Consider the following 25,467-nt stretch of genomic DNA (forward strand, 5'->3'; position numbering starts at 1 on the left):
TAAAGGGTCATTACTACCGTTTTCCTGTTGTTTCAAATATTCTAATAAGGTTGAGATGAGTTTTTTTGCAGGGCTATTAAGCTATCTTGTACTACTTCGCACTAAAAGAGGTTCTGAAAAGAACAATGTTCGACTGTAAGGTCTGCTAGTAAAATTTTTTAATATAATAGGTTAAAACTTTATTTCTTTTCGCACGTTATTTAATTGCTTCCATTTTTAAAAAATTTTGTATTCCTTTTCATAAGTTATTCGGGATTTAAGTGGAAGTAGTTTGGATTAGTGATGTGTCGGTATTTGAGTAACGCCGTGTCGCGCTTCACAACGAATGGGGAACCTGTTACTTAAGAACGACGATCATAATGACGATAAAATTATAAATTATTTATGATTTGCAAATAAATTATTTATAATCGCTCCTGAAGTTAGCTTGAACAGTAGTAACCGCGTAGCGACGTGTTTAGGTCCAGCCGTCGCGATTTCGTCGGTCGCCTACAATAGTTACTGGAACTGTACGTAGGGTCGGGCGATCTTGATGGCGACGAGTTCGCTCCAGCCGTCGCGCTCCTAGAGTTGTAGTTCCCTGTCGCCGCGAACAGAAGTAACTGCTGTAACTGGACATCGACGCTCGACCTCGGCGGCGCGGCGGCCTACTTCGCATCAGCCGTCGCGCTCCTAGAGTTGTAGTTCCCTGTCGCCGCGAACAGAAGTAACTGCTGTAGCTGGCTATCGACGCTCGATCTCGGAGGCGGCTTACTTGGTTCCAGCAGTCGCTGGAGCGCTTCTACGGTTTCGTTTTCGCCTGTAGTGATTGGGTCGGTTACTATTGGCGTTGGTGCTCCCGTCCAACGTTACTTTTGAAATAGCGATTTTTGGTATGTACTAAGCATGGTATAAAATAGCGTTGTTTGAAAGATGAAACGTAAAAGCAAATAAAATAAAATGAAAATTTTATTTGTTTTTATATATTTATATAAGTTTTATTGTTTATGTCTATTTTTAAGGTCTGAAGATGGCTGGAATTGCCGAAACCGGTCACCAATAAAGAATTTTTTTTGACAGTGGTTTGTGGGAGTAGGTAGGTAGTATAAAATAAAAGTAGGTACCAATGCTAGAAATACTACATAAGCGAGGACCGCGACACTTAGGAAGTCGGAACCTCGATTACAAAATCGCGGTATTTTGTCGCGCTATTTTTCTGGAACGGTCGCTATTGTAACGCGACTCATGTGGAATCGGTATTTCCATCACTAGTTTGGATATGACGTTTTCGCCTCAGCCTGAATATCTGTTGGTAATTGACTTATTTCGTTTTGAGCCATTTCTGGCTCCAATTCAATCAGCAATCGACACGAAAGAGAATTAAAAAATATTGACTCAAAACTGACAACTAAAGAGACAGCTTTATTTATTTGTCAAATTACATTACATACAGAATTTGGAAGGCCCTGTTATATTTAAGGCATACCAACCTAACTTCTTCGAGATCAAACCATCTTATTTACTAGAGACGATCCCTCTATTCCTTAAGGAAAGCCCGAAAACGCTTTATATTCCGCCGACGAGACCCGTTTAAAGAATTACAAAAGAAACGAAGAGCCCCGATGAATAAAAAACAGAGGCAAAAAAACAAACGGCAGATGGCGCTGCGGAAGCGGAATCGAACCGGCCAGTTACTTACGAAACGTTGATTGTTTTCGAGGGGTGAATTTATAATGGCGAAAACATCGGCGACGCCAATTTAAAAACCCCATCGGACAACAATATAAATTAAAAAGGGAAATTTTGTATCGGGGTGAATATAAACAATCGGTTTTGTGACAAGTGTTCAGTATCCGTTTCTTAGCTTTATTTAGTGTTTTTATAGGATAGCTCACTACTTTTCGTCTAGAGTATGTCCCCGGATTATCTTAACAAGAGGAAAAACTTTTTTATAATTATTGTTGTTTTGAGAAAAATATATTCTTCATTAAAATTTTTGTTTGTTCCGAAACGTTAATCCCGCTTATACACTTTTCCAAATTTCCATACTGTTTTAGAGAAAATTAAAAAAAGCATGAAAATATTTATAAATATAAGTCCTAAAAATAAAAACACGTTTCTATGGTAATATAATTTTGATTTCATTCTTTGATAGGTTATTATTAATTTTGATTAACCTCATATTTTTTCCGTTATTAAAATATCACATTTTCCAATAACTGTTATCACCCTGCCTGTAGCAAGAACTAAATAAATTTTATGCTTCTTTAATATTTTAAAACAGCAAAAAATATGACGTTTAATTAAAATTCTATCACTAACAATCTTTCAAAGAATAAAATCGAAACTATATTACCATAGAAACGCTTTTTGATTTTTAGGACTAAAGGCTGATTCTCACTATACCTTCCATATCAGTTCCCTTCCGTTTACTTAAAATGATATCATGTAAATTAATAGGACAATGCACACTATCCGTTCCGTTTCCCTTCCATTCCATATCCTTTCCTTCAGTACATTTTTTTGACGGACGGACTGAAGCGTATCGGAAACAGCGTGTTTCTTACATTTGCTCTGTTAAAATTTTGCTGATATTTATTTATTCTTTCACCTCTTAGTTAAATCTATTACCTTTTTCAAAAGATACAAATTTTTAAAATAAAACTTTCGTAATAATATAAATCGTACAATAAAAAGTATGGAATTGATACGGAACGGAAGCTTACGTATAGCGTCAATACAATAAAAAATACGGAACGGATATGGAATGGATATGGAATGGAAACGGAAAGTATAGTGAGAATCAACCTTTATAAAACTAAAAAAATAACTCATTTTTTATGCTTTTTTAAAATCTCTCTAAAACGTTATGGAAATTTCGAAAAGTATAAACGGGATTAATTTTAGAAATTTTAGAAAAAGCAAAAATTTTAATGAAAAATGCATTTTTCTCAACATGTCAATAGTAAAAAAGCTTTTCCTCTTGTAAAGACAATCCGGTGACATACTGTATTTTTATAATATACGGGGTGAGTCTTAAATAAGTGCAAGTCTTTTCAGACCACCCTTATCACTTAGGGGTATACAAAATAGATAACAACCTATTCTTAAACCTACTGAATATACATATAAAATTTCATCAAAATCGGTTAAGCCGTTTCGGAGATGTATCCCAACTAGCAAATATAGTTCCCAGTCCTTTTTAAAATGTCACTGCCCCTAAAGTATAGTTCCTAGGCCCACTCTGCCACTTAAAATGTTACTCTATAAGGAATAGTTACTTTGAAGTATATTTCGAGAGTGACCGGTTAGTCCCTACCGACCATAAAAGTGGAAAATAAACACCCCGATTGCAAGTCGCAAACATGTAATTTAAAGAAGTGGCTGCAGCTACCCGAATCTTCGAATATGACACTATAAAAGACCAAAAACTTTATAGTAACTTTTCAAAGTAAGGGTTACCAACAAGTGCTACCATAATGCCTCCATTAAGTTTTTGTTACTTTATAGTAACAATTTAAGTTACGGGGTAGTCGCGGCCACGACACCTAGTTACTTCTAATTTATAGTAGCATTGAAAGTAGCCGTCGCTCATCCATTGCCACTAAAAAGTCACGGGGGTCAAAAACGGCTACTTTATAGTAACCGTAACTTAATATACCCTAATAAATGTAATTGCCTCAGATTGCATCGTGTGCTGCTCTGGTTTAGAGTTTTCTTTTACTTGCTTTTAAGCTTTATTAAAATTTCGTAAAATCCCTAAGGTGAATAAAAAGAAATTTAGATATTCTAGTACTTTCTACCGAAGGATTAAACAAAAGGAATCACTGCGAGCCGATGCATCAACATCAGAAACAAAAAACAAAAACTACATCTTTCTATAATCCTACTGATGAACATCATAAATCAGGTAGTGACTGAGACATTTTTGAAGCTGTTTCTGTAGATGAGTGTAGTGTTAGTTCATCTGAAACTCAGAGGAGAACTAATTTGAAAACCAACAATATAAAACAAGAGCTAAAAGAGTGGGCGTTAAAATACTCTATACCTCATGTAGCTCTGAATAATAGAGAAACACTAATAATAGAAAATGCACAGTAATTAAAAAATAACTTCAAAGGACAAGGCGGAACGTTATAGTGGCACCAATGGAATGTATAGTCGCCACCACCGCGATCGGTGTAGCAACGCTCAATTAAGTGGCAATTTGGTGGCCCAGGGAACTTTCTTGGAAAAATCACTTTATGGTTCCCAAGAATCGTTGCCCATGTAGTTCCAAAAAGTTATTGTTTTTATAAAGTCGACTTTGGATAGCTACAATTGTCACTTTATCAATCGAAGATTTTAAAGGTCGTGGAAGCATATGGAACTATAAGTATTTTTCCGATTAAACGGTCATATTTTTTTCATGAATTATTAGACGATCAGCTAAATGGCTCAAACATTATGCGTTTTTAAGCTAAATATACCTAGATTAAAGCTTTTTACTTAGTTATTTTGTTATTTCTGACGGTGGACTAATATTTTAAAGTTTGACCCCGGTTTCAAGCAAATTATTATTATTTTTTAATTGCAAACATGAGTTTCTATTGCAAATAATATAATAATTTGAAATAATTTGAGAGGCGCTCGAAAATTTTGTTATATAAACCCACTATTTTATTCAGTAAAGTTGATTGCGTTCTGGAATTTACCTAAAAAAGGCGTTAAAATCGCACGGTAAATAACAAATAACGAAAAAATAATAATGGCTTCCATAATTATTTTCCATCATGACATTTATTTTTATGAAATGTGAAATTGTATGAAGAGGTCGCTGCGAATAAAGTTCAACGATTTTACGAATGTTCCACATGTCGGTGGCTAACACTTGGCTGCCACGAACCCGCGACTAGGCAGCTTCGTAACGGATAAGTCGCATTCACCAGTAGGCTACTTTATAGTAACACATCATAGTAACTCTTTTAGTGGCAAAAACTACCCAAGACACTACCCGTCTACTCAAAATCTTTCCCCATTTTGGTCGCAGTTACTTAACAGCTAATACCAATATACGACGTAGCCGCCGATAGTCACCGCCCACTTTGTAGTGGCTTTGATAGTAGCAGTTACATATCTGCCACTATAAATGCTAGTTGGGATGGTAACAAAAATTAAAAAATAACCCTATTAAAAAATAGGAGCTGATGAACTACCTATTATCTGACCGACTGAATATATATATACAGCGTCCGGCAATAGTGCGTAGGGCATCTGTAGCTCCACTATAAGTGCAAACCTAAAGTATGTACTAGAATGTATTTCAGGAAAATATTTTAACTTCTACAGGGTGGCTCAAAAAAGTGTGAGTGGATCAGGGATGATTTTTTAAATGGAACACCCTGTATATTATTGCATTTTGGCTTCCTTTCAGATCACTTTACATAATCCTAAGACATGAGTAAATATATTTTGATAATTTAAGAGATATTAATAAATAAATAAAAATTATATATTTTTCAACCTTTCTTAAAAAATTATTAATAATACAAGAACTGTCCTGAAATCAAAACTATATTAGATATTTACTTTGGATAGTCTGTACTTACTTGGCTATAAATATGGAAATCGTAAATCATACAGGAAGTTCAAAATTCTACGCCAAACTTTCTAAAATATAAAATAATTTTCCTTTGTTTTTTTAAATGGACCACCCTGTATATTATTTTTTCAATAGATGGAGAATTAAAAATGAACATTTATTGCATTTAGACTATTTCAAAATTTTTACCGGTTTCGCAGATATTCCCGGTTTTGTATTTCATATCGCATTTTCCACAGTAAATTTTTATCAAAGCCACCCAATGATTTTTCTCTCGTATTTTACCATTGAAAGCGCCATATGAAATAATACCGCGTGTATCCGGAAAACTATTAAAAAATTTGAAATACTTTAAATACAAAAAATGTTCATTTTTTAATTCTCCATCAAATAAAAAAATAATATACAGGGTGTTCCATTTAAAAAAACGAAGAAAAATTATTTTATATTGTTGAAAGTTTGGTGTAAAATATTGAACATCCTGTAAGATTTACGATTACATATATTTATAGCAAAGTAAGAACATATCATCTAAAGTAAATATCTAATATAGTTTTGATTTCTGAACAGTTCTTGTATTTTTAATATTTTTTTTAAGAAGGGTTGAAAAATATATATTTTTGATTTATTTTTCAATATCTCTGAAACTATCGAAATAGATTTACTCATGTCTCAGCATTATGTAAAGTGATCTGAAAGGAAGCCAAAAATGCAATAATATACAGGGTGTTCCATTTAAAAAAAAATATCCAGATCCACTCACACTTTTTTGAGCCACCCTATAGAAGTTAAAATAGTTTCCGGAAATACATCCTCATACATACTTTAGGTTTGCACTTAAACAAAATTCTCAAGTTTTTTATTCTAGGAGCTACAGATGCCCGACGCACTATTGCCGGACCCTGTATAAAATTTCATCAAAATCGGTCAAGTCGTTTCTGAGGAGTACGGTAATTAAAACTATAACAGGAGAATTTTATATATTATATTTTACTGATATAGTCCCTCTTTTCCTGATTTGTCCCTTATTTTTTATACAATGAGTTTAGTAGTTAAAAAGTTATTTGCAAATTTCGAAATGGACACTTAATATGGACATTGCGACTTAAATAAAATAATAAAACAAGAATTTAATAAATAAAAACAAAATACTAGTGTCGCAACATGAACAATGTTTAATATTAATAATAGTAACCACTAGTAGAGGAATCTTAAGTGACGCCCACACTGTGACGCGGTGCCAACAAAAATGTCCAGCTGTGTTGCATTTCCGCAAACTACTTCGGGCGATAAACATGGCCGATTGCCACAACTTCTGACCCCGCTCACACTTAATTTTACAACTTCGTCGTATTATTGCCCCGCGCGCTATTTAAATATCGACTTGTTTTCACAACTGCGGCCTATTCGACTCGTAGCATTATATTTATGTGCCGTTAAAGTGCTCCGGCTTGGTTGGTAAGCGTCGAGTGGGAGCGAAATAAATCACCTGTCAATTCAGTTTGAAACTGGAGAAAAAGTTTTTTTTAAAACCAGTCTGGTAGAAAAAATTTATCGAAGCTTGTTTTCCTTAAATAAAATGATAATATTAGGTGTCTAGGTTAGTTTGTTCTTATGAAATCTATCAGTTTCATAGGTGAGGGAAGTTAGCAACTCATTGAAAGCAGGAATTATAAAATACGATCCTGCTTGTGTTGCTACAATCCTGCTTTATCCTGCTTCAAATCCCAACCCAGCAACCCCTACCTATTTTGAGCTATAGTTACTTCTATTTTGGTTGCTGACTTCCCAGTTGGCAATACATGGGAAGCAGGATTGCCAAAACTGGTTCCTGCTTGCGTTGCTATACCCCTGTTGCATCCTGCTGCGAATTTCGTCCCAGCAACACTTGCTGTTTTTAAGATACAGCAAGTTTAAGTCTGATTGGTGACTTACATTTTTATAGATTGTGATAAGGAATATTGTGCCTTAACGGAAAGTCCGCTAACAATTCGAATACAATCAGTAGAATATATATTAAGGTCTGTAAGTCACTCCGAGAAGCCAATCCCTACCGATCCCACTGCCATTGGACACTATATTGCGTATTGCAGGAGAATTGATGGTAAGTGGGAAGTGTTTAATTACTGCGACAAAGAATTTCGCAATACATCGGCTTCTTGCGTAGTTAACGCGCACTTTTATATTCAGTTTAGTTTTTTGTTTAAAAAAAATATTTTTCATAGATATTTGTTTAATGTTTTATTTCCAGTTCACATCCTCAATGAGCCCATGGGTATTCTTACGTAATTTACTGGCAGTCTCGTTGGGAAAGGAGTCATTAGAAGCATTTTATATTTGATCTTTTACAGGTTACATGATTGGAAAACTCCCATTTCCCCAATTCCCGATTTCCAGTAATCAAAACGAAATTTGCTGGTATTTCAAAAACGGTAGGAGTGGCTGGTATAGGGTTTGAAACAGAATGAGGCAGGATTACAGTAGCCAAAGCAGAAACTTGTTTCAGCCATCCTGATTTTATTGTGTTGCTATGTGTGACGTAACCAATCAGACTTAAACTTGCTGTATCTTAAAAACAGCAAGTGTTGCTGGGATGAAATTTTTAATACTCATTCATATGAACGACTCGTTCAATCTCTGCCCACCTCTACTCCTTACTACTGAAACCAACGAATGTAATTATTTTCTACTTTTGTTGTTGAAAAAACTCGATAGTCTTATCCTTAGGTTTTAGGATTCGATGGATCGGACCTCGTTTTCGTTAGTGAGGCAAATTATTGTCTAAATTCATTAACAATGCATTGTAAGCTAGATACAATCTGTTCCGTAGCCGTAGCTTCCAAGTTTATATCGTCAAATTATGCATGGACAACGTATAGAGACCAATATAGATCAGCGAGCAGATTCCGAAACCAGGATATTATTATTATTGGTTTCTGTCAATTTCCGTTGGCATTTAATCTGCACTAATAGATCGGACGTAGAGCTAGCGTAACAATTCAATTTAGACATCTGTCGCTCGTGTTGGCTTTTGCCAGGACCGTACCAATCAATAACCATAGGAAAGGGATATACTGAATCACTATTTTCGGCTAAATGAAATTTGGAAAATCTTGATATTTTCATAAAATTATCCCAGCAAAAACATCCCAAGAAATTGTTAATACAGGGTGGCGCACCTCATTCGCCTCGGTTGATTATACGAAAACGGAAAGATGTAGAAATATAATATTTTATGAGTATGTGGGAAGAGAATATGCATAATTTAAAACTATTTTGAAGTGTACAGGGTGTGTCAGAACTAAGATCCATACCAAAGTTATATTTTTTCTTATTGAACACCCGGTATTTTATTTCATTATTGGATTCTTGGGCAAAAAATAAGGCATTTATTGTAAGAGTTTAATATGTCTAAAAGCTTTGGTTTTTGAGATATTTAAAAATATTTAAACATATATGCTAATATAAAAAGTATATCAACATCTTGCACATTACTTTTCAGAATTAATTCTCGTGCTGACTTTCAAGCCAGATAAATAAACTTTAAAAAAAAAATTGATTGCTTTCTTAAATGTATACAGGGGTACAAAAAATTGCTGGTTAATTTTAAATATTGATTTTACATAAAAACTTCGTTATTTCAAATGCAACACCCTATATTTTTTTAAATAAATCGAAACAGAAATATAATAAAGGATAAATCAAAATTTCAATGCTTTTTCAAACTATATTAGAGTTTCCTATACCTATCTGGCTCAGATTTTGAATAAAAAGCAATTTTTCAATAAAATTGTTATCAAGATATGGCTGTTGTCGCCATGGCAATTTTCTAGTAACAGTTAGTAGGTAGCTATTTTCAAAACCGACATTAGTTTAGTGACCTGATTTAAATTTATAACAGTTTACTTTTATTTAACTTACATATCATAGTTTAATAAGTAAGTATAATTTATAATTTTTGCCTTTGCAGCAATTTTTGATACCCCTGTATACATTTAAGGAAGAAATACATTTTTTAAGTATAGTTTATTTGTCTGGCTTCAAAGACAGCACAAAAATTAACTTTAAAAAGTAATGTACAGGGTGTTGACATTTTTTTTATTATAGCATGCATGTTTAAACATCTTTAAATATCTCAAAAACCAAAGCATTTTAACATATTAAACCCTTATAATAAATGCCTTATTTTAAGCCCAGCAATCAAAAAATTAAATAAAATACTGGGTGTTCCATAAGAAAAAAAATATCTTTAGTATGGATCTTTGATGATTGGTTTTATACAGGTACGAACGAAAAGTTATTATTCTTCAAACCTGTTAATAAATATGTAGGTGGCGCCCTCTACAAGTCAAAAAACTCTCAGACACCAATTTTTATCCAATAATTGACGTTACTTCAGAAATTATTTGAAAAAAATTAAAATAAAAATAAAACTTCTACGCCCTAGTATCTCCGAAACTAAGCATTTTAGGACATACATTTATACGAACTTTTTTACTTATTTTTATCTGGAGGATAAGCTTCCGAAGTTTCCGGAATACAGTTCGGATCGCCCTGTATATTTCTATAGCTCGTCTACAGTCTTTCTACTGATCTAATACGGTCCTGCCCAGTGAAGAATGACACCCCCAATTGAACAGACTCCTGATTTATCGGCCGAATCACAGAAGGAACGGTAATGCGATATGTTAATCCAGCAAATCCCCAGTAATTGACCGAAATACAGCTAAAGCGAGTGGTGGAGAATTTTCACTTTTTATTGACAGATGGCGCAACAATGCTCCTGTATACCATTGATTGCGTCATCAGTAAATGGGAGAAAAATTATTCAATCCTGTTGTTGTGTTGGTGGATGTCGCTCCAGATGATGGCATTTAATTTTCAAATTTAAAAATATCCATTTACTGATCAGGGTTCGATTTTCAATAATTTACATCTTTTATGTTATCAGAAGTATAAAGGAAGAGAATACTGGGTGTCCGAAATTCTAGGGGACTATTAGGATCTCAAAAACTACAGGAGATACATAGTTTTACGCACCGGTTTTGCTAACCGAGACATAACTGGGGTTTTTAAAGGTAACATAATTATGATTTTAAGAGATGTTCATAAAAAAATTTAAACACTAATTGATTAAAACAAGTATACCATTAATATTGCAAATTATAATTTACCCTTTCATAGTATATACCTATTTAATACTTTGATTATATAATGGGCACCTTGTTTACTCACTTGTTTCGTCGAGCTGCTTGAATCCATTTTTGCTTTTGATCAAATCGGTGTGAGAAGTTGTGAAGCTATCAAATGTTGTTTCGGGAGAGTTGAATATCCGGGAAAGTTGAGTTATTGAATTTTATTGCACCCAACCTTTACGTGTTAACATTTTTAGAAATGCTGGACATTAGCGAATAAATCAACAACCTAATTTTGAAATTTTCTTTTACATGAATGCTAAGAGGGTTTACTATGCTAAAGGGTAACTCCAAGGGTTTACTATGCTAAAGATTTTTTTCCTTCTTTTTATAGTAAGAAGGCTATAATAGTGGTTGAAAGTTAAAGTATCTATGAATCATCAAATCTTGGTAAAATTAATTAGTCATTTTTTAATATCTTTTTTGATAGTCTGCTAACATTTTTGGGTTACGAATATTTTTTATTTGAAGAAATTATTTTTTTTTCACATTTAACAATGTTTAAACAGCACTTTTTCTTAGTGTCTTATTTTTTTATATATAACTTACACCAAAGAACGTTTCGGAAATTATATAAAAGTTGACTTTTAAAAAAATGGATACATTTGGATAGGGATATGTATGACAAAATAAAGCAAACCTTCTAGTATACTGCTGTATTTAATTTGTATCCACCTGGATCCGATCCTGGAAGAAAATATTTTTTACGAAGTATCCATAAGTATATCTAAATCTTAAGAAAATTTATGGCTATTTTTAAAAATTTGCGACCAAAATATTCAAAAAATGGAAGGGTGTATTTGTTTCCTAAAATCAAAAAACTTTTACATATTATCGAAACAGAAGATTTTGAAAATTAAGTTTGTCTTTTGCCTTATATTATCATAATGAATATCTTTAGTCTGCCTCTCTACATAAGTATCTGAATGTACCTATTAACTTTTTACATTTGCGGATTTTTAGCAATTTAAAACCCTTAAATAGGTATTCACTTTTTTTAATACTTTTTATATATAAAAATTGGCGCCGGGAGGCACGTATAGCCGCCCATACTAAAATATGTTAATAAAAAGTTGGTAGGCAGTTCTTTTAGTTTCAAAGCAAAGGAAGTTTTCCAATTTTTTTATCTCAAAAGCTGCGACTTCGACTGATTTTGATGTTATTACAAATTTTGTTCCAAATATTATTCCTAATCTTAAATTGAAAACCGCGTTTCGCTAGCTACTGTAATTTTGGAGTTACGATTTCTTAAAATGTTTAACCCCTTCCCATACCCCCTTACCAACCCCCCACCTCCACCAAAAACTAATGGCCAGATTCTCGGGTGCCACAGTATTTTTGTGCCAAATTTGGTTAAAGTCGGTTTAGCGGTTTTTGAGTTATCGTGTTACAGACGGCCAGACAGACGGACAGACAGACACCATGAAAATATTTTGTATTTAGATCATTTATGACACAAATAACTTATTTTGAGTGAAATAAAAAAACCTTTTTTTTGCCGATCTTAATAGCCTACCATACCTATTGGTATGGTCGGCTAAAAATGTGTATTTCTTCAGAAAAGAAGTTTTTTTTTCGAATTTTTTTCACTATTTTTTACTACCCGAAACAGCGTTACATTACACAAACTTCGTACCTGAGTGTTCTATAGTTTCAATAACTACACTATTAAAAACTAAAATTCTTAAATATTGTGACAAAGCCACGGTTTTAATATCATTTCAATGGGATCAACATCGAAAACTCTGTGAAGTACAGAGCCCAAAACTTCTGATTTCTGCCGTATCGAGCGCTGTGGTCGGAATTTTTAAAATCAACTGAAGTGGACAAGCCTGGTCCCAACTCTGTAACAAATAATAAAACACTCTCTATAAAAATAACTACACACAAATCCAGGTGATATATAAATTACAGATAGTGCAAAGTTTTCCAATCCATAATCCCTCCTCTTCGACCTTGAAACTTTTCAAAAAGAGTCATGACTTGAATCCCAGGGCACCTCCAAGGCTGCCGCTTCTGCTTTTTGCCACCCCTCCAACAATACAGTGCGTATATTCATTATCCGATCCACGGGAGTAGCTGGAGAATACGGTTACAACTTCTGGAAGTTTCCAGAGTCGTCAGGGTCACTGGGGAAATCTCAAATCCCTGTCTGATTTTTCTCGTTTTCATCTGTCTCGGTTTGAGGAGGGTCGAAGTCTATGTCTTGGAGGGGATGTCTGGAAGTGGCTTTATTAAGAAAAACTGCTAATTTAGTTGTGGAAATTGTGAAGAGAGATATGTAAATTTCAGTTGAGTTAATGGTGATCAGATTTCTTTTTTTTACCTTTGAATACCACACTTATAAACGATACCAATTAAACTTTTAGTTACGTAATCGAAGGCGCGATTTTTAAATTCATTGTTGCCAACCATGGATATATTCGGTGCCGGGCTAACTAACTGGAATGTAAATTTCCCGTTGGAGATGCAGGTGGTAGCTCCGCAGTAAAAAATATCAAGTTGCTACATTTGTTTTCTGACATTGTCATTCGTTTTGACACTTTAGTTTTGTATTACGAGTTTTTTAATTGAATTGTGTTGTGATACTTTAAGCTTAAAAAGATTCAAGCATGCAGTCGAACATTATTCTTTTTAGAAACGCTTTTAGTGCGAAGTGTACAAGATAGCTTAACAGCCGTTGCGGAAATCTCATCGTAACCTTATTAGAATATTTTGAACAGGAAAGCGGTAGTAATGGCCCTTTATGCCTTTTAAGTGCTGTTAAGGAGGTGAGTTTTGTTCATGTAAATAATAACTGTTTATATATTTAGAATTAATTTTATTTTGTTTCCTAAAATATTTTGATTAAAAGAAAATATGGAAAAGTGGGCAACGCTGTGCCGGTCAAGCTTAATCATGTGACTAAGTTTATTTGGTATTATCTGCATGTAATGTTTACGAGTCTTTTTGTTTAACGATGCATTTTTATAACCTCACTAAGTGTTTTTAAGTATACAATATTATACAACATGTATTTACAACAGAAATTTAATGTTGTACAAATTTGCCGTGTCACTTTTTTGAACAGCGGGAAGGTACAGCAATGGGTAATCCATTGTCTTCATTTTTGGCTAATTTATTCATGAGCAGGTTTAAAGTCGAGGCTAAGAATCAGTTTGAGTATTTTCCGAGTATGGTTTAAGTATGTGGATGATATTTTAGCTGTTTCTGACACACATTCAGACACCATGGATAATTTTATTTCTAAATTAAATAAATAATCGTTTTCCTTCCATTATATTTACACATGAAATTGAGATCAAACCATTTCTAGATGTATTAGTTATTAGAAATATTAATAATTGCCTGGAATTTGATATCTATAGGAAAAATACCACTACACGCAGATATATTCCTAATGAATCATATCATAGTGTTGAACATAAAATGGCTAGTTTAAATTTCTTAGTTCACAGATTACTTAGTTTTCCACTTTCCAGCGAAAGATATGAAATAGAAAGAGATTACATTAGGAGTGTAGCTGAGTGTAATGGATATTCTCCTTCACTAGTTGATAAAATAACTAGAAAACGTAGGTATAGGTTAATGATTTCTGAAAATTCGACTTTTCAAGTGGAGAAAGATACGTCAAAATATTTTCCAATACCGTTTGAGAGAGAGTTATCTCGTGGTCTAAAAGGAATTTTTAAGAATGTCAATTATAAACTTGTGTATAGTGCTAATAATAAATTACAACAATTATTAGATAATCCAAAATAAAACACTTCCACTGCAAAGGTCGGGTATTTATGAAATTTCTTGTAAAGATTGTAATCAGAAATATGTTGGGCAAACTAGAAGATCAATATTAACTAGATTTAAAGAACATTTACCTCAGATAAGATATGGTAGACCGGATAAATCTGGCGTTGCCTAAAATATTGTTGATAAAGAACATTGTATAGATCTTAATAATTTAAAATTAATTAAACAAGTCTCAAATTACAGGCAATTAGATGCATATGAAAGCATCAGAATTAATAAATGTAAAGATAGTATGAACAGAGACAACTGTCCAATTCCTTCAAGTTCTTTGTTCCTAATACTCGGCTACTAGTGGCGGAAATCTAATTGTTACGCTCGGTGGGCTTTGACTCGGTTGACTAGATTTTGCCACGCCCACTCGGTGCCCACTGAGAGAGTATATAAACGCTCAAATTATAGATTGTAGTTTAGTTTTTAATCATCTGCTGATGATGCTAACATGGTTAGTGAAACACGCGTCCAGTGTAAAAGTAAAAATGTTTTGGTGTATTGTGTTGATTTAGTGTTTTATTTTGCAAATTTGCCTACAAAATGTTCAACGTCAAGAGGTAAATCTACCCACCTCCTCTTTCATTAATTTTTTTTCATTGTTAAAGTCTTGTGTGTCCTGTGCTCCATGGAAGCGGACAAATATTTGATCTGCAAAAATCACCTTTATTAAATTAATGTTTATGACCTTTACTAAAAATTACTAAACGTAATAAAATAACGTGAAAAATATGGTTGCTGTCAAAAACAGATTACATAGTGCCGAATTTATTTCTTTAAAATCTATAACTTATGAAATTTAACCTATTAAATTCTGAAGTTATTTAGAACAGGTCTCATTGCTCAAACGCAGCATACTCAAGACTATAAATCAGTATAAGCTGATAGAATATAAACTCGTAAATTATTGTGGATTTTTGTCAGACTTTTCGAAACAAGAAGGTATTTCCAAAAATACAAAAACGTAATAAATAAAAGACGAAATGTTAAGACGCACTTTCGTCAACCGATTGGATTATATCTGAGTGACAGACAGTTTTGAAACAAGGAAACATTAGGCAAATTAACATAAAAACATTATTTTAAAATATACATATGATCCAAATAAAAAATCAATTTTTGTGTTGATAACTCTTAAATTAATTATTTAAAAAAAAATAATGCTTAAATCTTTAACAGGGTGTCCCAAATAAAAAAAATATTTTTTTAAATGTCTATACCTATGTGGCGGATTCATCTCGGAAAATCTACAAAATAAAATAGTCATTTTTTGTAAACACTTCTGCGTTAATCCCAAACGGAAACTACTTGTCAGAAGTTAGGTTTACAGATATACAAATTTGCCTAACGAACAAAAAAAATGCTTAACGTTTCGGAAAGTTTATCTATTTCCGTCGTCGGAAGCAAAAAGATACAAAGAATAAAGAAAAAACTATTTAAAATATTTAAATTCAACTATTCGAGAACACTTTAGTTTTTTAAAACAGATACGTCTACAAAAACCGTTGACGTTCTGTTAAAATGACATTATATCCAAGTTAAACTTCAAAATTAACAATTACTACCTGATAACAATTACTTAATAAGGTAAAACCAAAAAGCCCCAAACTTTCTGTATGATTATTTTTAATTTTTACGTAGGTATCTTATGTTTATGTATGTTATGTTCTTTAAAATCAAAGAAGCGATTGCCATACATTACTAACATATACAGATTGTAGTAGAAAAGCCACTTTTATTTTTCTTTTAGAAGATATCGCTTCTTTCATTATAATTTTGGCGTTATTAAAATTTATTCTGTGCCCTGTGTCCCATGAATGCTGACAAATCTTAGATTATGAAAATCTCCCTTTTTTAAATAAACTTTATGTTCTTTAATTTGAACATTTAAGGGTCTAGAATAATAAAAATATCCGAAACGACAGATATCGATGTGCGGTTAGTTTATAAAAATTAAGTTCCAGACACCGATATTAGTTTTCGTCTCCTATAGATAAATTACTTAATCTCCTATAGAAAAGGACTGTTCTTTTAAAAATATCCAATTTGGCCTACCCTGTACAACCTCTCAAATAGTGAAACATTGATGACACACATCACAAGTACCTACATGTGAGAAGTAGAAAAAATCTCTAAAAACAACCTCAATATTTTATTTTCAACTTTAATATAATTATCAAAATGTATCAATCACATAGAGAGAGAAACAAAGAGAGAGGACCTATAGGCGAGCATATAACAAAGAAAGAGAGTAAAGCATACACTGTGATTTGTCGCTCGGATGTATGATTCATTATTAAATTAAACCTGGCTAAAATACATTCAGTTACAAATTAATGTAATCTGCCCCGCATGTTGAACAAATATTTTTATTACGGCCATACGGTATGGTCTTTATTATATACCGGATGTCTTCTTAAACTATAACCTTTGATTGAAAATATAATAAGATGGGCAACCTTAAAGGTGCGTATTCATTATCCGCACGAACGAACGAATGTTCGCTAGTGGTATGGACGGGGACCGCACGATAGGACCGCACGAGAAGACCGGAGGCATTTGTTGGCGAACGCCTTTGATGCACCGACTCGAAACGGATGGTCGAGCGAACGAACGAACGAACGGCCGCATGCGTTCGGTCCCCGTCTAAATATACCGCACTTTCATTCGTTCGTTCGGATAATGAATACGCACCTTTATGTGCGATTTATACGCGATAGTTATGCTCTGCGCCGCTGCGCGCTGATAGTCGTTTGCAGCACGGTGGATAAAGAATACTGTACCGTAGTTCTGATTTCAGTCGACAGAGTGAGTGGTTGCCGGAGACAGTGTTGCCAGAACTACAGATTAATCCGTAGATTTACGGATTTTTGGTACAGTACGTTAATAATACGGATTGTCCATCATTAAACAATATAATATATTATACAGGGTGGCCCATCGAAAACGTTCCGCAAGGCATAACGGCCAGGGTAATTTTTTTTCACAAAATTCAAAAACACGCCAATTTTGTTTGTGAGAGGGACAACTTTTGCCCCAAAAATGATTGCAAAATCTTCAACCCTCTAAGCGGGGGTGTCATCCCCCAATTTTTTTCAAATGGGGAGGGGGGTCAAGTGGTACTGCAATGAAAAGGGCTTTCTATTCTCTATACTTTCCGGCTTCGTTTTTGAAAATCGGTCGAGTCATTGAGAAAATATGAAGGATTGAAATTTGAAAAGTTTATTTAAACATTTATCAGAGTAAATAATAAGGATAAATTCCTTCTACCAATTTGAGGTTTTTTCTTATTATTTCTAGATGTTTACGCATTTTTTCACTTGCCACAAGGTTGAACGATCAGGTTCGGTAGTTGCTAGATAGCTGTTCTGTGACTTATGCGTTGAAGTTCTTCTCCATATCGTTACTTTTTTTAACAATTATTATGCTATACTCACTTGCAGAAAAAGTGGAAATAATCGAACTTTATTTCAAAAATAATGAATGTGGCAATCGGGTTGCGCAGATATTCAATGAACGCCATCCTGACAACCACTTTTATGGCAAAATTGTTCGCGAGTTAGTAGCAAAATTTTGCGAAACTAGTTCCGTTATGAATAAAAAGAGGCAGAGGGAAAATCCTGTAGTAAATGAAGCTATGGAGGTATTCGTGTTGGGCAAGTTGCCATAGATAGTACGCTGAGTACAAGACAATTAGCCAATGAGACCGGCGTGAATCGTACAAAGTTCCACCCGTACAACATTCAGTTGGTACAAGAACTCAACGAAGACGATTTTGATCGTCGTGTGAAACTATGAGTGAACGAGTGGCGAATGATAATCATTTCCTATTTTATGTGTGTTTTTTGGATGAGTGTACTTTCTTTTTGAACTGTGTAGTTAATCGGCACAACTGTCTGTACTGGGCTGAAGACAACCCCAGGGTTTTTCACGAGGTGCACACACAAAACCCTCAGAAATTGAACGTATGTGCTGGTATTTTTGGAAATTCTATTGTAGGTCAGTTTAACGATATTGAGAAGAACATCAACGCACCAGTCATAGAACAGCTATCTAGCAACTACCGCACCTGATCGTTCAACCTTGTGGCTAGTGAAAAAATGCGTAAACATCTAGAAATAATAAGAAAAAAACTCAAATTGAAAGGAATTTATCCTTATCATTTACTCTGATAAATGTTTAAATACACTTTTCAAATTTCAATCCTTCATATTTCCTCAATAACTCGACCGATTTTCAAAAACGAGGCGGTGAAATATAGAGAATAGAAAGCTCTTTTCATTGCAGCGCCACTTCCCATTTGAAAAAAGTTGGGAGATGACACCGCCGCTCAGAGGGTTGAAGATTTCGCAATCATTTTTGGGGCAAAAGTTGTCCCCCTCACAAACAAAATTGACGTGTTTTTGGATTTTTTGAAAAAAAGAATACCCTAGCCGTTATGCCTTGCGGAACGTTTTCGATGGGCCACCCTGTATGATTAAACCAAGAGCGGCGTCAGAGTTGGCTTGGAAATGAATATCATATTATGGTAAATGTCAATAGTCATTTCCAAGTCAACTAAACTATTTTTTTTATCAGACGAAATATTCAGTACCTAGTAAAGAATTTTTATTTTTGTGGTTTGTATTAACCTGACCTAACCTAAACGAACTCCAATACATGCTTTCAAATGTTGAAATTTCTACATTGATTTTCGGCGATTTTTGTTATAGATACGATTCTTGGGACACCATGTATGAATCGATCGAGCAGGCTAAATAGACAAATACATATAATTTTGATGTAAAATCAAACAATATCAAATTATTATCTGATTACTGGGAGTAATTGCTCACTATTGACTCCATCAAAATTTAATTGGCTTAAATTATTATAATTGAAGCGTTGAATAATATATATTATTGTGAAAACTGGTAAATAATTTTCACTAAAGTTTATTTGGTTTGACAATTCCATTCATTAATTATCCATATAAATCGTTCATTAAAGAGGGGTTTATTAATATGGTTAAGTTATAAATAAGTTAATATAATTATAATATAAACAATAGGGCTAATTTTATAATATAGTTTAACAGTAATAGTTACAAAAAAACTATTAATATTAAAATTTTTCACAATTTTTTAAGTACCTACTAATAATAGTATGTTGCGACGCTGTACGTTTGACGTTACAGGCAAGGCACAAAAAGTCATTTTTACTTCGAATAGAACATGCTATTTTTTTCAAATGTTCCAAAAAATTAAAGCAAATTTAAAATTAATAGGTACCTTCTAAGTAATTATTATACCGGGTGCGTGTCAAAAGTGGCTCACCCCCTATAACTTTTTTATTTTTTCAGACAAAAAAACGAGATTTTGTATGTTAGTATCTGACATAAATTAGGATTGATTGACGTATTCAATTGTTTTTGGTCACTTCCTGCGTTTTACCGGAAATGACTACAACTTTTGATTTTTAAATGGCACCCTCGGTATTTTTTTACTTTATTCGATAGAAAATGACATTCTGAATAGAATGACATATCATACGTAATTTTTGACGTTCTCGCTTAATAAAAAATTGTACTTTAAAATTCAATCTAGAGTGCCATAATTATGTTAAAAACACTAATTCTTAATCAAGGAGCCTTGGAAAAATAGATTTGATCGTCTAATGTTTTTAGTGTCTTGTCCTGGTCAGTTAGAAAATGGCCAAATCGTATTTTTTATCATATCTCAATTTTTTCAAATGGAACGAGGGTGGCTCATTAACATATTTGAAAAAAGCATTAATTTACGAATAATTTGATACCACACACTTGGTTAGGTTGAGTTGTAAACTAAATTTAAGATAAACATGATTTTTTTTGGGGTATTTTGTTCCAATAAAACCATCAAATTTGCTTTTATGCATCAAAAAATAATCTTCATCAAATAATTCTTAAACTATTAAGTTTCTCGAAAAATCATGAGACACCTGCTTTTTTGTCGAACGTTCAATTCTCTACAAAATTAAGTAAAAGGATCTTTTTTACGACACACAACAGACTAACAATAAAATGCACATGGTGCAGAACAAAATTTTTCCATGGTATTCTTATGGAAAATAGAAAAAGGTGATGTGGACAGTATTAATATTAATATTAAAGGCTCAAATTTAAGTGATATCTTTACGTCAAATTGAAACTTTTGAGCCTGTTTGCAACAACAAAATTTTTTATTTTTTTATATATATATAATAATATGTTGCCATATTATTATCAAGATATTATGTTTTTTAACTAAAAGTTAAAATAGCTGTAAGAATTTTGTTCTAAAGCTGTAAGAATTTTGTTCATTTCATATATTTGAGCGGGCCGAAAAACGCTCTTTACCATCTTTTGACGGGAGATGCACTAATATCTCACCGACACTTTACGACATCGTCTGTAGATATAGAAGAAGTTTTGCTTGCCGTATCGGTGAGAACCAGCCCCTGGACAGCCCACCTGATGAAGGTTAGGCCCAGAAACCGGTTGTGGGAGTGGAGCTTGGTTCCCCCCTTTACGACAAGCAAAACAATTTTCTTTTTACTTTTTATTTTTTTTTTTTAATTTTTTCTCTACTTTCGATTTTTCGAAATTAGAAAAAATACACAGCTGAAGGCAAGAAAATATTATTTATTAATATACACTAAAGCTGTAAGAATTTTGTTCATTTCATATATTTGAGCGGGCCGAAAAACGCTCTTTACCATCTTTTGACGGGAGATGCACTAACATCTCACCGACACTTTACGACATCGTCTGTAGATATAGAAGAAGTTTTGCTTGCCGTATCGGTGAGAACCAGCCCCTGGACAGCCCACCTGATGAAGGGTAGGCCCAGAAACCGGTTGTGGGAGTGGAGCTTGGTTCCCCCCTTTACGACAAGCAAAACAATTTTCTTTTTACTTTTTATTTTTTTTTTTAATTTTTTCTCTACTTTCGATTTTTCGAAATTAGAACTATTTAAAACTGAAACTGTATTTATATGAAAGTCTATAATCAACTTAATGTATTTTATCTTTGTTTCAGGTGAGTGTGTGTCCTTTGGCCTGTTAAATATCGCCTTCTGACACATGCCCCTTCTTCGTAATGAGCTATTCGCAAGGTTCGTATTCTCCTTCACGCTTGTTTCCATGTTTGTCTCTCAATGTTAACTTTACGTATGTTATTTAACCCTATTCGCATGCTTTACCCATCTTTAGAAAACACACATCTTTCTTTTTTATGTAGACTTTTAGAAATCATTATATTCAATTGTAACATTCTTTTATTTGAGTATATTTTGTGTTTGCGTTCTTCCTGTATCTCATAAACAAAGCATGATATTACAATAATCCTAATTACCTGATAGTAAGTTTCACGCAAAAATAGCCAACCAAAAAAAATCGCAATCCTTTATCTTGAATAATGATGGAGATATTTAGCAAACACTCTGAAAATGAGATACACTGCCCAAGTAGCCTTTAGTCTACTTCAATCTTCAGTCTGAAGTATTATACAGGTATGGAAGAAAATTTTTTACTCTTCAAAATAGTTTAAACACATGTATGTGGCGCCCCCTACAAATAGGAGTCATATTAAAGATCATGTCAAAAAACCACCAATTTTCATCCAAATATTGACGTTACTTCAGAAATTATTTGGAAAAAATCGAAATAAAAATGAAACTTCTACACCCTGTATCTCCGAAACTAAGCATTTTAGGACAGACATTTATACGAACATTCTTACTTATTTTTATTTGCAAAATATGCTGCCGAAGTTTCCGGATTACAATTCGAGCCAGCCTGTATATTTTTACATACGTGGGATTTAGTGAGATTCAGCTTGACCAGGCAACATCGCACATTCGGTGGCAGCAATGACTAAAGAATTCAAGGGCAAATAACACCCGAGAGCAAATTGTGCCGATGTCACCAAACAGTGCCGTGGCGCATATTTTTCTTAACCTATCTGTTTGAAGTAATATTTATATTTTTTGATAATTGTTTTGACTACGCCTATGGTGTATCATCCTAATTAATTACGAAAAAACGTATTAAAATATTAACAAAAGGAAAACTAGTATCGACGAATAGCACATATCAAGTACATATAGATGTTAATTGAAATTGAAGAATAATTATCGAATTCAATAAGAAAACGCTAAAAAGTTGGAGTGGACTGTGGTGGCAACAATGACTAAAGAATCCAAGGACAAATAACACCCGAGAGCAAATTATGCCGATGTCACCAAACAGTGCCGTGGCACATATTTTTCTTAACCTAGATGTTTGAAGCAATATTTATATTTTTTGATAATTGTTTTGACTACGCCTATGGTGTATCATCCTAATTAATTACGAAAAAAACGTATTAAAATGTTAACAAAAGGTACAAAACTAGTATCGACGAATAGCACATATCAAGTACATATAGATATGTTAATTGAAATTGAAGAATAATAAGAAAACGCTAAAAAGTTGGAGTGGACTGTTTATTTACCTATGAAACGTAACTCCTGACTCATTCTTATCGCTGCTGCTTTTACACTTGGAAGCTGAACAACTAATCACCATTGTAATAAAGTTTATACAAAGTTTACTACACACAAACTATTAAAAATCGCTAAAAACTTGTCGCTGGTGACCAAATAATGACTCATTGTTTGCCACCAAAAGAAAGGTCTCTAAGGTCACAAATTCTGCTGCAGCCCATATAGGGGCGTTAGATGTCCTTATATTCTTTAGTCATTGGGTGGCAATTTTGCACAGTCATCTCACTGAAAAACGCTCAATCTTCCTACGTTGCCACGTCGTCGTCACCCGTCCACATCCACTGCCCTTTATTAATAAAGCGTCCAGACCATTTCAGAGGTGGGGGCGGCGAGGTAAAAAAATAGAAGAAGTAACATTCCGGGCATACAGTGCCCGGATCAGACCCGGATTATTTATGGCCCAGTCTAATTGCGAATATAGCGCACTTGTGCCATTAATAAAAACGACAGATCGACAAGGCGGAGTGCAACGTTGCCGGCTTGTTGTTTTAGCGATACTGTAATTCTTTATTATGGCGTAACAAATCCTTTTTACTATCAGGGCAAATCTGAATGGGGTCTACTCGGTTTAAGCGGTTTCCAGACCGTGGTTAGTGATGATCAAATGAACGATCAAGACCAATACTGTCCTGAGATGAACCGCCTTTTTAAAAATAGACATATTTCTTTAAATCTAAAATATTCAGTTTTAAGACCCAAGTAGCATCTATCTGACTTCGAACTAAATCTGACCTGAAGCGACGTCCGCCTTTGTGCAAATTTAGGTCGGGTGCTGGTGATACGACCGGTGACGTCGCTTTCATATTAAAAGCGACGTCGTTGGATCCGAATCGGTAAATCCAACGATCTGTCGACGTACAAAATAACAACGTACCATTTTTATTAATTTCCCAACGTCGTTCCCACGTTGGCTTGCACGACGTACATATACTTGAACTAGCCCGACGTCTACCCGTTGTCCGAATAGGATACGTCTCACTGATAAACCCTAAAGTAACGTCCAATTATATTTTGTTGTATTTTATGTTCATATTTATAACCTAATTTACGTATCTCTATTTACGTCCGTAAATGCAACCCATTTAGTAGCATTTGCGACCTAATGAACATAATGAACATAACCTAATAAAAAGTTTTTGTAAACAAACTTATTTTTTTTTATTATGCCTAAAAAAGCACTAAAAAGGTCTAGAAAGCACTAGAAAGTGGTCGAGGCTTTTGCAAAATAATAATAGTAGTAGTGATGTCTTGCCTCCACCCATAAATCCTTTTTATCCGGAAGAGCTGCTGCATTACACTGGTGCATCTTAATTTCATTTTTTAGCTTAGGAAATCAGCAGACCCCATCTTTCTCCCACATGCGAGGTTAGGCTTAAAAAAGTGGCTGCCCATTTTTTTTAAGGAGAAAACAAAAACTAAAATATAGTTGCACAAATCCACAAATCACTGATACTCAAAGTGAGGTTACGTGGCGTACGTCGGAATTATATACGTCATAATACGATTGCAGGTCGTCCGGTTTGATGACTTCGGTCGTGTAAGACGACTAATGTTGGAGACCCGGTCGGAATTGGTATATTAGTAGTTCATATTAAGTCGGACACAGAAATTCGCCATTCTTAATAAGTATCCGATTGTCAGCCATTTTAAAATCGTTTTTTGTTTTTAAAATTTATATTCACATTTCGATTTCTAGTAGAATAATATTGATAAGGTTGTGTTTGGGGTGAACCACAATACAGTTTTATAATTAAACCAGCTAAAAAATTATAAAATATTTTGCGAGTTACTTTTTTATAGATATTTCTATTTCATAAATCTACCTAATTTTGAAGGCGCTCGTTGTTTTCCGGAGTATTTTAATCAGATATATCACAAAAGTGACTTCCGTTGACAAAACTGATGTCTGGATTAATGATTCAGAATTATTATAGTATTAAATTAGATAGGCACTTATAGTTATATTCGAGGAGTGATTATGAATCCATTTGTAATTAGGTAGTTTGGTTAGGTTTTTATGTATTCTTGGTAGCGAATATGAAACCAAACGTAACGTAAGTGCTTAGCGACGAATTTTAAGTAACTAAAATCGAACGTAATATGACGTTGGTGATTGGTAGAATTACATTCCCTATTAGGTCAGATACCGACGTAGAGGCGACCCGAATTTGTATTCCCCATTTAGGTGCAAATAAGGGTCGTCAGGTGGTCGAACCGACGTTGGTACCCGACGTCGGGTTTATTGAACGCGACGTATACCCGACGTTAAATAACGTCCAAATGCTACTTGGGGACACTCTATATACATAAATAAAATTATTGATTTTTAAAATATTATTCGCAAGAGTAGGGAGAGGGAAATCAGGCGACGACC

At 33.8% G+C, this 25,467-nt stretch overlaps 1 protein-coding gene across 5 annotated transcripts in view; it reads left to right on the top strand.

The window, feature by feature from the left end:
* LOC115890988 (teneurin-m) overlaps positions 1-25,467 on the top strand; it is a 572,779-nt gene that overhangs the window by 226,494 nt on the left and 320,818 nt on the right. For all 5 annotated transcript variants that reach the window (XM_030911367.1, XM_030911368.1, XM_030911371.1 and 2 more), the window contains exon 2: positions 21,587-21,662. In XM_030911367.1, coding sequence (XP_030767227.1) covers positions 21,647-21,662 — 16 coding nt within the window. In that variant the 5' untranslated portion in view covers positions 21,587-21,646. The remainder of the gene's footprint in view (positions 1-21,586; positions 21,663-25,467) is intronic.

The sequence above is a fragment of the Sitophilus oryzae genome, unplaced genomic scaffold (genome assembly GCF_002938485.1).
Source record: "Sitophilus oryzae breed Bouriz unplaced genomic scaffold, Soryzae_2.0 scaffold_942_pilon_pilon, whole genome shotgun sequence".
Classification (NCBI taxonomy): Eukaryota; Metazoa; Arthropoda; class Insecta; order Coleoptera; family Curculionidae; genus Sitophilus; species Sitophilus oryzae.